This window comes from Peromyscus californicus, unplaced genomic scaffold, assembly GCF_007827085.1.
Source record: "Peromyscus californicus insignis strain IS unplaced genomic scaffold, ASM782708v3 Scaffold_17__1_contigs__length_78620276, whole genome shotgun sequence".
Lineage (NCBI taxonomy): Eukaryota > Metazoa > Chordata > Mammalia > Rodentia > Cricetidae > Peromyscus > Peromyscus californicus.
In genome coordinates this window covers 56,279,008-56,294,308 of record NW_026294469.1, presented here as the reverse complement: position 1 = coordinate 56,294,308, position 15,301 = coordinate 56,279,008, and the positions used below count along the sequence as shown (strand labels likewise).

The window sequence follows — 15,301 nt, the reverse complement described above, 5'->3', positions numbered from 1 at the left end:
TTTCCTTTTTTAGTTTATAGTGAATGTTGAAAGAGGAAGCTTCTCCATATGTCAGCCACAGACAGAGCAAGTCATTTCTTGAGAGCTGAAACCATTTCTCAGAAAACCCTGAGGGTAGAAGGCAGAGAGACTTCATCAGAAGTGGATGGGCTTAATTTTTATCCAATTTTTAAGTTACAGTACTGTTATACTGTTAGATACTGAATTTCTTCATTCACTCGGTGATAAGAATTGAGAGCAGGTAATACCCTACAGAATAATCAGTATGTTCCTTACAGAGCTGCTGCTGGTGCTGTTAGGGATGGATAAGAAAGGTTGCCTGCCCATGGAAGGCAGTGTGGTTCCTTCTTTCCTTCCCCTTGCTGCATCCTTTGGAAGATCGCTCGCTCTCTCTCTCTCTCTCTCTCTCTCTCTCTCTCTCTCTCTCTCTCTCTCTCTCTCTCTCTCTCTCTCTCTCTCCACACAGAGACAGAGACAGAGAGATGACCATAGCCATAGAATACTGATCAAATATTGGGGACTTTGGGGCTCAGGTTGTAGAACTCTTGCTATTTTGATGATCTCACTTCAGAGAGTCCTGAGGGGGGGGGGGGAGTGACTTTCTACTTTTTTTCTGACTCAAAAGTCAAAAGTTTCCTTTGTTGGAAATAAACAATTTAGGGGTTCCAAAGAGGTGATTCAGCAGTGAAGGGCTCATGTGCCCTTTTAAGACTCAAGCTTCCAGCATCTACATGCAGCTGCCATTTACTCCATCCAGTTCCAGGTGATCTGAAGCCCTCTTTTGACCTTTAAGAGCATCCACATCCACATGGCGCACTCCTCCCATAGGTGTATATGTAAATAAAAAAATAAATCGTTTTTAAAAAAACTAAAATGAACAGTTCACAGATTTGGGGAGCAACTAACACTAGTGAATCAGGGAAAGGAAACAGTTAACTTCCGGTTGTCAGGGAACCTTTATGATTATGCAAACTGAGCATTTGTTAAATGATTCCTAGTAAGTGACAAGGTGGGTCCTTCACCTTTGCTGAGTACTGGAAATTGTAAAGTAACAGGCTCTTAGGGTTTTGATGGGGGTTCACTTCCTGAAATATATATATGTGGTCTTTTTAGATATTTCAAGGTAATGTATTTTAGTTAACACACATACACAAACTGGTTTTTCCTTAGAATCTCTTTTGAATCAAAAAGTTTATGTGTTTCTTTTTTAATTTTTTTCTTTTTCTTTTTGCTTTCTTGAGACAGGGTTTCTCTATGTAACAGCCCCAGCTGTCCTGGAACTTGCTTTGTAGACCAGGCTGGCCTCGAACTCACTGAGATCTGCCTGCCTCTGCCTCCCAAGTGCTGGGATTAACGGTGTGCACCACCATGCTCTGCTCTCCATTAGTCTTCGTAATAAAACTAAATAATGATATAGCTATACGTTTGAGAGTTTGTTTTCCTGAGAAGAAAATACATATTTAGTTACCAGCTGTGCTTAATTCTAAAGAGCTGTCATGTTTTCCTAAGGATTACTATTTTCTATTGTTATCTGCTAACAGTTTTAAAACTTGTCTTTTAAACCTGAGAGAATGCAGTGTCCCTTTGCTTTTACTAACTGGATAAATCATTGTTAGACAATGAAGCAAAGCCCTGTGTGTGCACTGGACCTTGGGTGGCTTTCAGATAGTGTCCAGTGCCCTACTGTGCTTCTAGTCATTGGGTGTGGTTACTGTATTGATAGTTTTGGGTTAAAGACTGAAGGAAAATAGCCGGATTCCAGGAGCAGAGAGCACTGTTTAAGCTGCTGTGCTTTTCTTCTCGTCTCAGCTTCTAAGCTCTGCCTTGGTCTTGGGAAAGTGTTATGCGTGTACACTGAATTCCTAGCACCCTGTGTAGGGGCCTAACCTTCTGAGTTGCATGTTGGCCAAAAGACTATGATTATGTGGGGGGGGGGGCAGGGGGACTTCTGGTTTGTATTCTTCTGTGATTGCAATATGAGGAATTGCATTCCTTTGGGAGACACTGTAGTGGAGTCTAGATTTTGGTGGTTGTGTTGCTTTCTCTAAAAGCTTTCATTCTTCCATTGATATGTTATCTATGGCACATATGGTCTTTATTTTGTTGAGTAGGAAGCTGTCCACCATCTTGTACAGTGTGACAATTAAAGGATGATTGAACTGTTAATAAAAAACTTTTAAAAAAGTGCTTGCCGGGTGGTGGTGGCACTTGCCTTTAATCCCAGCACTTGGGAGGCAGAGGCAGACGAATCTCTGTGAGTTGAAGGCCAGCCTGGTCTACAGAGGGAGTTCCAGGACAGCCAGAACTGTTTCACAGAGAAACTCTGTCTCGGGGAAAAAAAAAAATAATGCTTGCTGACATCCTTTTTCCCAGAAGACTACTACATGTGATTTACTACAGCTAGATCGTAGTTTTCTTTTGGCAAATGACATGTAATATTATGGAGGTCTTTTGTTCAGTCCAACAGAAACATCTGAGATACATTGGTATGGAAACTAAAGCCATTTAACATTTTTATTCACATGAAGAAATGGGTTAGACAGTTTGGGGTTTGGTTTTGTTGTAGTTGTTTCGATTTTGGTTTTAAAGTGGTAGCCCAAAAGCCTGGTATAGTAAGTAGCACACACTTTTAATCCCAGCATTCAGGGAGGCAGACACAGGCAGATATCGGAGTTCAAGGCCAGCTTGGTCTACAAAGAGAGGTCCAGGACAGCCAGGACTACACAGAGAAACCTTGTTTAGAAGAACCAAAAGAAAAAAAAAAAAAGGCTGTGTGTGGGTGAGAGGGGGTGTAGCCCAAGCTTTGAGAGATAGAGTTAGGAGGATCAGGATTTTAAGGTCATTCTCTGCTACAGATCCAGTTGAGGGCCACCCTTGGCTCCATGAGACCCTAGCTCAAAAACAGGAAGAGAAAGTGGAAAAGACGTAGAAAGAGTGAGTATTTAAGACAGATTTCTTTGAGGGGGTAGTTTATCACAGAATATATTCTCTGAAGTTAAGCATCATATATTCAGTTTGTAACTTAGTTTTATGCTTGTGGCTATCTTATGTTTAGGATTCTAAATTACAGTTAATCTTGGCCGGGCGGTGGTGGCGCACGCCTTTAATCCCAGCACTCGGGAGGCAGAGCCAGGTGGATCTCTGTGAGTTCGAGGCCAGCCTGGGCTACCAAGCGAGTCCCAGGAAAGGCGCAAAGCTACACAGAGAAACCCTGTCTCGAAAAACCAAAAAAAAAAAAAAAAAAAAAAAAGTTAATCTTGGATAAGTTCTTACATGCTTCTTATTTTTTTTCTTCCTCATCTAAATAACACAAGGTCAGGTGTTGCATTTTAGATACTAAAATTAGTATAAATTCTAAATCTGCAGTTTTTATTTTTAAAATGTAGAAATGTGTCCAACCTGTTAACATAGTCTTAAGTAATGAAGTGTTTCCAGTACTCTTGTAAAGAATATAGTTGAGATAATCCAATTATTTTAGCTTCTCGGTCTTAAGCATTATTTAAATACAGTTGTATGCATGCTGCCAAGAAGTGAAGAATCTGTTCTCATCGGTTTGAGCCCAGTTATGTTTTTGCTCATAGATACTCAGTTCCTAGGCACTGAGATTTGAGATGACTTTTCACTTCCAGTAAGGTAAGTGCCTTATTCGTTTTACTGCACATGCTGGCCAGTTTTTCATGTTACTGTAGATGATAGACTACAAACAGAAGCATTTCCTTCCCAACACCCAGTCATAAGATTGTGTTTTGACTTCCTTATTTAAAAAAAAAAAATAGGTAATTTAGGATTTGTATCAACTCTCCTTTGCTGTTAATTTATATTTTCTCTATTTCTCCTATCATCTATAACTACCTTAGAATATTGACATCAAGTAAAAAGGAATGGAAAAGTTGAAATGACAGTTACGATTTATCATTCTCTACTTTCAGATGATCACAGTCGTGTTAAACTGCAAAGTACTGAAAATGATTATATTAATGCCAGCTTAGTTGACATAGAAGAGGCACAAAGAAGTTACATCTTAACACAGGCAAGTAGTGTGGTGCTGGGTAGATACCTGGAGAGTGGAACTTGGCTGCTGTGCTTTAATCACAGCTAAATGTATATCTTGACATTTGCAAATGACATGCTATTTTAGTTTTCTGATTCTGAAATCAGTTGCAAACGTCATAGTTTTGAAACTATGAATATGTTGGTAAAAAGTAAGATTGTTTCTAATGTTACTATGTTCAATGGAGGAAATTCTTCTGAAATGGCTTGGTGCAGTTCTCTTCAGGTAAACTAACTTCTTGTACTGTATCTAACATAGCTTTTGTTATTTGGCTTGGAGTTCTCTTCCCCTAACTTGTGATGAAGAACCAGGAAGGCCCTTGAAAGCACTTTTCTGTCTATCTCTGCCCTATGAATATATTTTCAGAGAGTGCAGCTATGCTGAGAACAGGGTCTAAATGTGCAGAGCCTGTTATAGTGTAGTCCTCCCGCACCCCAGCCTCCACAAATGCAAGCATTGCTCTTCCATTCTGAGACCATAGCTTTCTCTTTATCAAATAAGAGGTTAAATAGCAGCACTGTCATTTCTGTCAGTCAAAATGTTCAGAAGTATAAGCTATAATGTTTGAGAGTTTTAAATTTTATTATTTATGTGTCTCTGTGTATATGTATATGTACATGTGTACCACGGTGCCCACAGAGGCCAAAAGAGGGTGTCCCCTAGAGTTGGAGTTACAGGCTGTTCTGAGCCATACAATATGGGTGCAGGGAACCAAACTCTGGTTTTCTGGAAGAGAAGCAAGTGCCCTTGACTGTATCTGTGAGAGGACCAGGCAAATAGTGTGACAGCCTGCCCTAATAACTCAGCTAAGAACTAGGCCTCTGTCCCTGCTTCTTGGAACTGAACAGGCAGTTTCTGAGGAAGTCACGAACAAAGGACAATTAATCTCCAACACCCCCGACAGCAAGGACAAGGAGGCCTGGTAAATGCAAGTACCAGGCCCGAGCTAGCCCCCACAGTCAGCATGTACTAGGTCAGCCAGCCTCCGCAGTCAGTGGCTCAAGGTGATAACCAAATGAGGACAGAGCCTGGAACTTGTCTAGTCCTGCCCAAAAATGGAACTGCCGTAGCCTTAATCAGCCCTTGCTAGCTCTAGCCAATTAGAACGTACTAATATGATTGCCACGTGCTTAAGCCAATCATTTCTGAGATGACCTAACTGCCCTAGGAACTCCCCTTAGCTGTGCTTAAAAGGAGCCCATACATCCCTGTCCCTCTTGGGGTCGTGGCCATTTTGCCTTTGGGTAGGATGGTTGGCTCAGCATGCTGGAATCTTTCTCGATTTAATAAATGCTCTTGTTGATGGCATACGTAGATGGTGACCTTTTGTGGGACTTCTCCAGGACCCTAACATCTGTAGCACCGTGTTTGAAGTTTTTAAAAAGTTTAACAGCTTAATGTAACCTGCTATTTGAAAGACAGAGAAAAGTATGAGTTGTTTTAAGTTCTACTTAATATACCTGTGAGCCATTAGAATTTTCTCTGTCAGAGAAACATTATTTTAAAGTAGCTCCTGTAACTAAAAAGGAAAGAGAAGCAATCTGGTGTAAAAGGGGCTAAGGATATCAATTCACAATTCACAAAACCAAATAAAGACAGACAGTGTACATTGGAGAAGATGCTGTGTTTATACAGCTATTAAGGAACATAGATTTAAAGTAGCCCAGGCACTGAGCCTCCACCAAGTACTCAGCAGCCTTCCCTTCAGGCCTCTTCTCTTTCGTACCCTCAGATCTCGTCCTGTCCCCTGCTCCTAACCTTCCTTCTCCCACAGTCACTTTCTGAAGGTGTTTACACCTAGGAGGAGGAGTATGCATGATTCCATCCAGAACTTTTACTCTCTTGAACCCTTTGCTGATCTACTAAGAACGATGAGCTGCTTCCTGCTGGCACCCATTTGAGATGCAACAGAGAATTAGCAAGAAGAACCTGACTGTTACTCCAGGGATTGCTAGTGTTTGTGGCCCCGAGCGCTTCATATCAAAGGCTAGCGCCACCATCTCCGAGCAACCTCATAGCTTTTATAATTTGAATCACTTATGGTCCTCTTTAACTTGGACCTAGTATGATTTTCTTCATGTAGTGACTTGATAATAAACAACTAAATAAAGTACAAAATGCTCAGTGGTCACTCATGGGATTGAAAAACTGATCTGAGAGGCCCAACAGAAATGATAATGTGTTTATTCCAACCTTAATTTCATGAGAGGACTGATGTGGGCTGAATGAATTAATCATCTCCATACCATTGAGGAGCAGTCAGTCATTTAGGGATTGGGAGTGTCAATTTGCTGTTCTATAGTAACTAAAGTTTTATGTTCAGTTATTATAATTTATGATTTTCTTAAATCAATATTCAGAGCTAAAAATGTACTTTCTACTGAAAATGAACATAAAAACATGGAAAAGCCTGATGTGTTATACTCTTGTTGCTGTGACAAATCTTGAAGGGAAATTTAAAAGGAAAAAAGATTTATTTTGGCCTCTAATTTCATAGATTTAAGTTCGAGGTCAGCTTTAAGGCTAAGATGAGGCAGACTGTTGTGGCAGGCAGGACACAGGGAGAACTAGGTGTGCAACAAGGGCATCCCCAGTGCTGTGCTTATTCCTGCCAAGCACTGCCTCCTAGTGCTGCCATACTAACCAGCGAAGGAATTAACCTTTGATTAGGCCCAAGCCCTTCCAAAAGTCCATCAAGAGACATCAGGCTTATAACACATGAACCCAAGGCAGAACGTTTCAAACCTAAACCAGAGCAGATGGTTGGTCACCCCTTTACAACTGTTCTTCTCTGCTGCCATTTTCCTCAGTCTCATTGGTTCTTCCGCTTACTCCCTAAAGACAGGTCTTTCTTAAGATTCTCTTTTAGCTATCCCCATGTCTACATTTCAGTTTTGGGGACCATGGTTTGTTAGTATGTTTGATTTTGTCAGGGTAGGGCCTAAAGACCCCATACACATGAGGTGAGTACTGCTACATCTGAACAACATTCCTTGCCTAGAGAACTACTCTCGCAGTAGGCCTGCACACCAGAAGAGGGCACCAGATCTCATTACAGATGGTTGTGAGCCACCATGTGGTTGCTGGGAGTTGAACTCAGGACCTCTGAAAGAGCAGCCAGTGCTCTTAACCTCTGAGCCGTTTCTGTATCCCCTCAGCCTGCTTTCTTATAGAACCCAGGACCATCAGCCCAGGGATGGCCCCACCCACAATGAACTGGGCTGTCACCCATCAATTACTAATTAAGAAAATGCCTTCAGGCCTGCCTACAGCCTGATCTTATGGAGGCATTTTTTTTTTAATTGAGGTTCTCTTCTTTCATATGACTTTAACGTGTCAAGTTCACATAAAACTATCCAGCACACTCAATGTAGTAGCTAACAACTCAGCTATTTATTGTGGCGCTTTTTCATTGCCACTTCTATTCAGATTAGTAATAATGGGATTAGTGATCTTTTTGTAAAGTTTTTTTGGTTTTTTTTGTTTGTTTGTTTTTAGAGACAGGGTTTCTCTGTATAGCTTTCCGCCTTTCCTGGGACTCACTTGGTAGCCCAGGCTGTTTGTAAAGTTTTTAAAATCTCATTGTGGTAAAAGGTCATAACAGTTTCATGATTTTTAAATCATTTGTCCCCTGTTGAACTGTTTTCTTGTGTCCTAACAGACAGGACTCAACATATTGGGAGTGGGGGAATTTAGCCGCTTGTTTCTGTACTTCTTTTTCTTCTGATTTCTTTCTGTATTTTTTCATTGCTCTGTGGCTGTTTTAACCTAGATCTTGAATTCTTTACTTCTGTGTCTAGTTGGTTGGTTAGTTGAATGATCCCCCTTCCTATTTCTTCACCCCAGTAAAGCTGTCCTCATCGTGTTCTTCCTAGTTTGCTAGCCTGCCCTTTTCAGAGTTGCTCAGTTCCACGTGTATCACTGCAGCTGTGTGAGATGTTTCCTTGTCACCAGATCCACCTGCTCTTCAGGCGGGGTCCACTCCAGTGTCCCCTACTTCTGCCATGTGCGCTTATGAGCCTTGGTTAGGTTTAGAACATGCAGAGTGACCTTAACTGCTCCTGTCCTGTTTCACCTCTCAGGCAGACTCAGGCTGTGTAGCTGTACCTTCTCAGGCTTTCTTAGAACATAAGAGCTGGTGATTTGGGTATTTGATGTTAGCGATGGAAGTAACTTCTCACCCGCCTGTTTGCACTTTGTAGGGGCTGAGACTATATTTCAGTCGTGGCTATGCATAGCATGTAACTTGAACAAAGAGAGAAAACCTATACTTAATGTTTGTTACTTACAGTATTTTGATTGTTCTTTGCTGCTTATTAGATTGTCTTTTGACTGAGTCTTTATATATATAATATATATATTTTATATATATTATATATATATATTATATATATTTTATATCATGTCCATTTTACTGTTTAAAAATCTGGTAGCATTTTAGCCAGTTGGTGGTGGCACACACTTTTAATCCCAGCACTGGGAGGCAGAGGCAGGTGGATCTCTGTGAGTTCGAGGCCAGCCTGGTCTAGAGAGAGATTTCCAGGACAGTCAGGGCTACACAGAGAAACCTTGTCTCAAAAACCAGAAAAAAAGAAAAAAAAAAAATTGGGGGGAAGCATTACTAGCTTGTGGAAGAACTGATAGATAAATTCCCATCTTTTTAGAATCCTTTGTTCTTCATACTATAACAGCTGTTTCATGTTTATTGTTTAGTCTTTAGAACCAGTAATAGAATTGAGAGGTATGTATGCGCACACAAAGGACTTCACTACTGAGTTGCTTCATAATTATCCCCCGTACCCCCCAACCCCGGAGCTGAGGACCAAACCTAGGGCCTTGCGCTTGCTAGGCAAGCACTCTACCACTGAGCTAAATCCCCAACCCCATAATTATTTTTAAAGAGTGCTTTCTTTATTTTATTATTTATTTGTGTGTTTATGTATATTTTCATATGTGCACTGTGCATATATAGGTGCCTAATGAGGCCAGAAGAGAGTATCAGATCCCCTGGAGCTAGTTATAGGTAACTGTGAGCCACACTGTGGGTCCTTTGAAAAAGCAGCAAGTACTCTTAACTGCCAAGCCATCTTTCTAGTCTCACTTCATGGTTGTTGTATTTTGTTTTGTTTTTCTGAGACAGGATCTCATTATGTAGACCAGGCTGGCCCTGAACTCACAGAGAATCCTCTTTTGGGGATTAAAGGTGTGGGTTACCATGCCCACCCAGCCCATGATATATTTTTTTTTTTTTTAAGATGAAAGGAAAAGGCATTCATTTTATTGATGATTTTCTCATTGCTTTATTTGGTGGGGAGGATGTTTGTTTTTTCGCCTTCAGACTGTATGTTTTATATTGGAAGTAGATAAGTACATTGAATGAAGAGGATTGTATCCTTTAACACTAAGGTTGTAATTTTGTAGATATCTAGCATTTTTACAGGTTAACCTTAGAGTTTATTCTTGAGCAGTATGTATTGAATATTGGCTACCCATCAAGAAATAAATCTTCCCTGAAGATGATTTCAGTGTAGAACTATTCAAACTCTCAGTTACATGTGGGACTGCAGCTCTGGTCTTCCCTGCTCCTGACACTGAACAGTCTGCTCCAGTCTGCTACATGGCTCTGGAAGTTGGCTACATGTTTAGATGGAGGTCAGTTTAATAGCTCAAAATGGTAGAGCATTTGCTCTGTTTGCATGAGGCCCTGGGTTGCATCTCCAGCCCTACAAAAAGGAAGGAAGGAAGGAAGTCAGAGTCTGGGCATGCCTCTTCATCTTTTGTCTCCTTCTGTCTCTTTTTTTTTCTTTCTTCCTATGCTATCACTAAGACAAATGTGAAAATAATTGGAAGTGTATATTTGCTTTTTTCTCCTCCATAGCATTTTGTAATAAGGACTACTGTATACTTTTAACTCTGCCAGATGATACTAGGCACAACAAACTGATTTGCAGGTGCTTTCATGATTCCTTTTTTTCCCCCTGCAAATTCTTTTGTGTTGATTTGGGCTGGTTGGTTGGTCAGTAATGACATAAACTTCCCCATTTTCCACAGATCTCCCCATGACTTGTGTGAGATATCTGTCTGTTGCAGAAACTGAAGGAGACAAATTTCCTTTTCTGAATCTTTTATAGCTAGAACATGAGCCCCCAGACATTCTCATTCTTGATTCTGATTCTGGCTTGCCTGTGTGTTACACTGTAGGCACCTTTGATCATGCCAGCAAAGCCATAATAATATGATAGATCAGAAGCAGTGAACTAAGTTGGTTTTGTTTACATGTATTTTATAATTGTTATTTGAATCTAGTTATCCAACTCTTAATTCTGAACCAGGTATCCCATACAGTTCTCCCTCCCAACCCCCAACCCCCACCCCCCATCCCCCCCAGCTGAGGACCGAACCCAGGGCCTTGCACTTGTTAGACAAGCACTCTACCACTGAGCTAAATCCCCAACCCCGCCATACAGTTCTTTTTCTGCCTAAGTAAATAAACCATCTTTACATAGAGGGACTATATTTTGAATTTAAATGCATTTAAAGTCCTGATTTTAGCAGGACCTAATCCACTGCCTATGATAGTGCATTCCAGCAGCATCCTTGAAGCTTTGTCCTTTTCCTGCTCCTTTGCCTGATGTGCTCTTGTTCTGTTATTACAGGGTCCACTTCCTAACACGTGTTGCCACTTCTGGCTCATGGTGTGGCAGCAAAAGACCAAAGCAGTTGTCATGTTAAACCGAACTGTAGAGAAAGAATCGGTGAGTAATGGTTAATCCTAATGGTTTAGTGTGCTGTATGTGATCATCAGTTTATAAATGTTTCATTTTGGGAGAGGATACACATTTAACTTTGGACCTTTGGTGGCTAAAGGGTAGTGGCCAGGATATTTCTGAACAGAGAAATAATGAATGCTTTTCCTTCCTCTCATTTTCATTACAAATTTAAAAAATTCGTTTTCTAGATTCATAGTGCTGTATGTTTTATTCTGTTCCATAAGAATATTTTCATGTAAGTGTAGGTGACGTGTTGAACATGTTCCCTGCCTCGCCTCCTCACTCCCCTTTTTCTCCCACCTCTCCTCCTTTTAGCCCTTTCTTTTGTGCTCTTCCTAGACAGTCCCACTTCCTCTCTCATGCCCATCTTCTAGATTCTGTATAGATAGGTAAATTAGAGAAAACATCCTCTCTGTTTTTCTGAGATTTTCATATTTCACTTGATACGTTTCTCTCTCAGTTGCATCCATATTTCTGCAGATGACATGACTGTGCTCTTTTTGGTTAAAACTTTTCATTCTGTAACTATACTCCATTTTCTTCATCCATCCTTCTGTAGACACCTGAGTTGGTTTCATAACTTAGCTTTCGTGCCTAGTGCCATGGTAAACGTTGATAAAATGTAGGTCTGTCTGTGATATGTTGACTTGGAGTCCTGTAGGTAGATACCCAGAAGTGTTATAGCTAAGTCATATTGTAGCTCTGTTTTTAGTTTTTTGTGGAACCTCCATACTGGTTTCTAGAGTGGCTGGACTAGTTTACGTTCTCATCAGCAGTGTGTACCAGCTCCTTCTGTCCACACCATTGCCAGCAGTTTTTTGGTTTTTGGTGGTGATGGTGGTGATGTTACTGTTATTGTTTTTCTTTATTTTGTGTAGCCCTGACTGTCCTCACAGAGATCACCTGCCTCTGCCCCCTGAGTGCTGGGATTTAAGGGGTGCACCACTATATCTAATAGTTACTTCTTTTCTTAACGACTGTCATCCCTCCTCGAGTGAGATGGGGATGTCACTGCAGTTTTAGTTTTCATTCTTCTGATAGCTGGTAAGATTGAACATGTTTTCATGTATATAATGGCCATTTGTGTCTTGTCTCTTCATTTCATTAGCCAATTTATTGATTGGGTTGTTTATGTTTTTGAGTTTTTGTATATTCTAGGTATTAGTCTTCTGTCAGATAAAATGGGTAGCAAAATTTTGCTATTCTGTCAGCATTGTTCACATAACTATTTGCTTTTCTGTGCAGAGACTTCTTAATTTCAGAGGTTCCTTTTGTCATCTGTTGACATGATTTCCTGAGTAGAGAGAGTCCTGTTCAGAAAGTCATTGCCTAGGTCTCTGATGTGTTTATGTGCGTCCACTAGGGGGAGCAGAATTTATTCTTCATTGCTTTCTGCGTTATTTTTGAGACCAGGCCTCTCACCAAACTTAAGGGCCCCTGTTTTAACTGGACTGGTTGTGAGCCATCAGGGTCTGCTTTTATCTACCCATCCACTTGTCTCCCAGTAACACCTGCATCAGAAATCACCTGGGCGAAGCTATGTTGGCTTTTTCTGGGTTCCCTTTCTATTGGATTGATCTGTGTTTCTTTTTGTGACAGTATCATGCCTTTTTGTTATTAGGGCTTTGTGGTATAACTTGAATTCATGTATGGTCTAGCATTTTTTTTTTTTAACTCAGAATTAGATTCCCCCCATCCCACGCCACCCAGGGTCTTTAGAACTTTCATAAGGGGATTAGTTTTTTGTTTGTTTGTTTAGGGGGGTTGTTTTGTTTTTGTTTGTTTGCTTTGAGACAGGGTTTCTTTGTAGCTTTGAAGCCTGTCCTGGAACTCATTCTGTAGACCAGGCTAACTTCGAACTCAGAGAGATCCTCCTGTCTCTGCCTCCCAAATGCTGGGATTGAAGGCACGTACCACCACTGTCTGGCTTGTTTTTGTTTTTCAAGACAGGGTTTCTCTTTGTAGCCCTGTGTGTCCTAGAATTCAGTCTTTAGACTTGGCTGTCCTCAAACTCACAGAGATCTGCCTGCCTCTGTCTTCCAAGTACTAGGATTAATGGTGTGCACCAACAACATCCAGATAAGGGTTTTAGGATTTTTTAAAAGTATATTTTTCAAATAGCATTGGAATTTTGACTGTGATTGCACTGAATCTGTAGATTGCTTTGGATAGTATAGCCTCTTTTACAGTATCAACCAGCTGACATACTTTCCTTCCTTTCTTCCTTCTGTTTGTCAGTCAGTATTAGGGGTTTATTACAAGGGTTTTTTTTTTTTTTGTTGTTTTGTTTTTTTAAGCTATTAGAGTGAGATCATTTCTCTGATTCTTTGTAAACATGTTTGTGTTGTTTTTAACAAAATCTGAATTGTTCAATTTTACCAATAAAGACTTGAGAGCTAGGTGCTGGGGTGAAAACCTACTAGCTCAGAGAAGCAGAGAAAGCACCCAGGTGACCTTCCTCCTCAGACAACATCCCGGAAAAACTTCCTCTCTCTTCCACGGCTCAAACAAAAAACTCCAACTGAATGTCCCTCCCTTCTACTTCCTGTGAGTCTCTCTATCCATCCTGACTCCCTCTTACTCTCTATGATTTTTTTCTTGTTCACTTCCTGTCACCTGGTTGCTTGCTCATCTCTTGACCTATGGTTAACTTTATTTAATCCTGTTTACAATAAGCAGAAAGCTCTTAGATTAAAGATATATGCTAGGGCTGAGCCACACCACAACTAGAATCAGATTTTTTTCAGTAAATAACGCAACCTTGGGGTTCACAGTGTGATCAAATATCCTGTAACATGTTTGTTATTGATATATATATAAAGACTACTGATTTTGTATATTAATGTTATATCCTGACACTTGCAAAACTGTTCATCACATCTAAGAATTTTCTGACACAGTCTTTAGGATCTCTTTTATGTAGGATCATTTTATCAATATATAAGGTTACATAGGCTTCTTCCTTTCCCATTTGTATCCCTTTCATTTCCTTCTCTTGTCTTAATGCTCTAGTTAAAACTTCAGCCGGGCGGTGGTGGTGCACGCCTTTAATCCCAGCACTCGGGAGGCAGAACCAGGCGGATCTCTGTGAGTTCGAGGCCAGCCTGGGCTACCAAGTGAGTTCCAGGAAAGGCGCAAAGCTACACAGAGAAAAACCCTGTCTCAAAAAACCAAAAAACAAAAAACAAAAAACAAAAAAAACAAAACAAAAAACAAAAAAACTTCAAGTACCATATTGAATAAGAGTAGAGGAAGATGAAAACCTCTGTCTTGTTCCTGATTGTAGCCAACATGTTTTGAATTTTTTTCCATTTGTTGTGATGTTGGCTATAGGTTTGTCATATATAGTCTTTATTATGTTAAAGTATGTTCTTTTCATTCCTAGTCTCTTTAGGACTTTTATCATGAAGGGATGTCTTTTTAACATGTGATGTCTGTCCTTGAGTCAATTTATGTGTTACAGTATGATTATTGATTTGCATATGTTGAACCATCCCTGCATCTCTGGAATGAAGCCAACTTGATCATGGTGAATGATCTCTTTTCTGTGTTCTTGAATTCAGTTTGCAAGTATTATATTGAGAATTTTGTAGTTATGTTCACCAGAGAAAGTGGTTTATCATTTTATTTATGTGTTTTGTCTTTGTCCAACATTACTACTAAAGTAATGCTGGTTTCTGTGGGAGGCCAGCTCCCACCTTTTAAAAGGGTTCCTATGAGGAGGAGAGAGGGATAAGAAACTTTTAGATAGAAAGATAGCGAAGAGGAGAAAGACAGAAACAGAATAGCTTTGGGAGGACCTGGATCAAAACCCAAAGGTCCCTTCTACCTCTTGAAAAGGGCTTTTGTTAACAATGCCAAGGGGTGGGGCAAAAGACCTCCCCTTCCTAGATCAAAGCACACCACACAGCCAAGTGTAGACCCTTCCAGACACCTGGTAACCATGCTCATGGTCAAATCATCTCCTTAGGCAGCCCTGCTGGGGAAAGCAAGCTCGGATTCTCGGATCCTGAGTAAGTTCTCACTAGGGAACCTCTATGGGTCTCTACAGGTTTCGCAAAGTGAATTTGGAATCATTTGTTTCACTGATTCTTCTTTGTATTGTTTCTTTAGTTTTCATTTCATTAGTTTCTGCCTGATCTTTTTCTTACAATCTACTTTTGGGCTTAGCTTGTTCTTATTTTTCCAAAGCCTCAGGTACATCATTATTTATTTGCAGTATCTCTGATGTATTTATTTACTTTTTTTTTTTTTTAATATTTATTTATTTATTATGTATACAGTGTTCTGTCTGCATATACACCTGCAGGTCAGAAGAGGGCACCAGATCTCTTTATGGATGGTTGTGAGCCACCATGTGGTTGCTGGGAATTGAACTCATGACCTCTGGAAGAACAGCCAGTGCTCTTAACCTCTGAGCCATCTCTCCAGCCCCTTATTTACTTATTTTTATGTTAGGCAACTACAGCTATAAACTTCT

The 15,301-nt window shown here is 40.3% G+C and overlaps 1 protein-coding gene across 6 annotated transcripts in view; it reads left to right on the top strand.

Moving 5' to 3' along the window:
• The window catches only part of Ptpn2 (protein tyrosine phosphatase non-receptor type 2), a 66,341-nt gene that overhangs the window by 27,140 nt on the left and 23,900 nt on the right, over positions 1-15,301 (top strand). For 3 of the 6 annotated variants that reach the window (XM_052742395.1, XM_052742393.1, XM_052742394.1), the window contains exons 3-4: positions 3,930-4,030; positions 10,708-10,806. In XM_052742395.1, coding sequence (XP_052598355.1) covers positions 3,930-4,030; positions 10,708-10,806 — 200 coding nt within the window. Of the gene's footprint in view, positions 1-3,581; positions 3,634-3,929; positions 4,031-9,377; positions 9,704-10,707; positions 10,807-15,301 lie in introns of those variants that run through there. The other 3 variants (XM_052742397.1, XM_052742396.1, XM_052742398.1) reach the window with 3 other exon arrangements.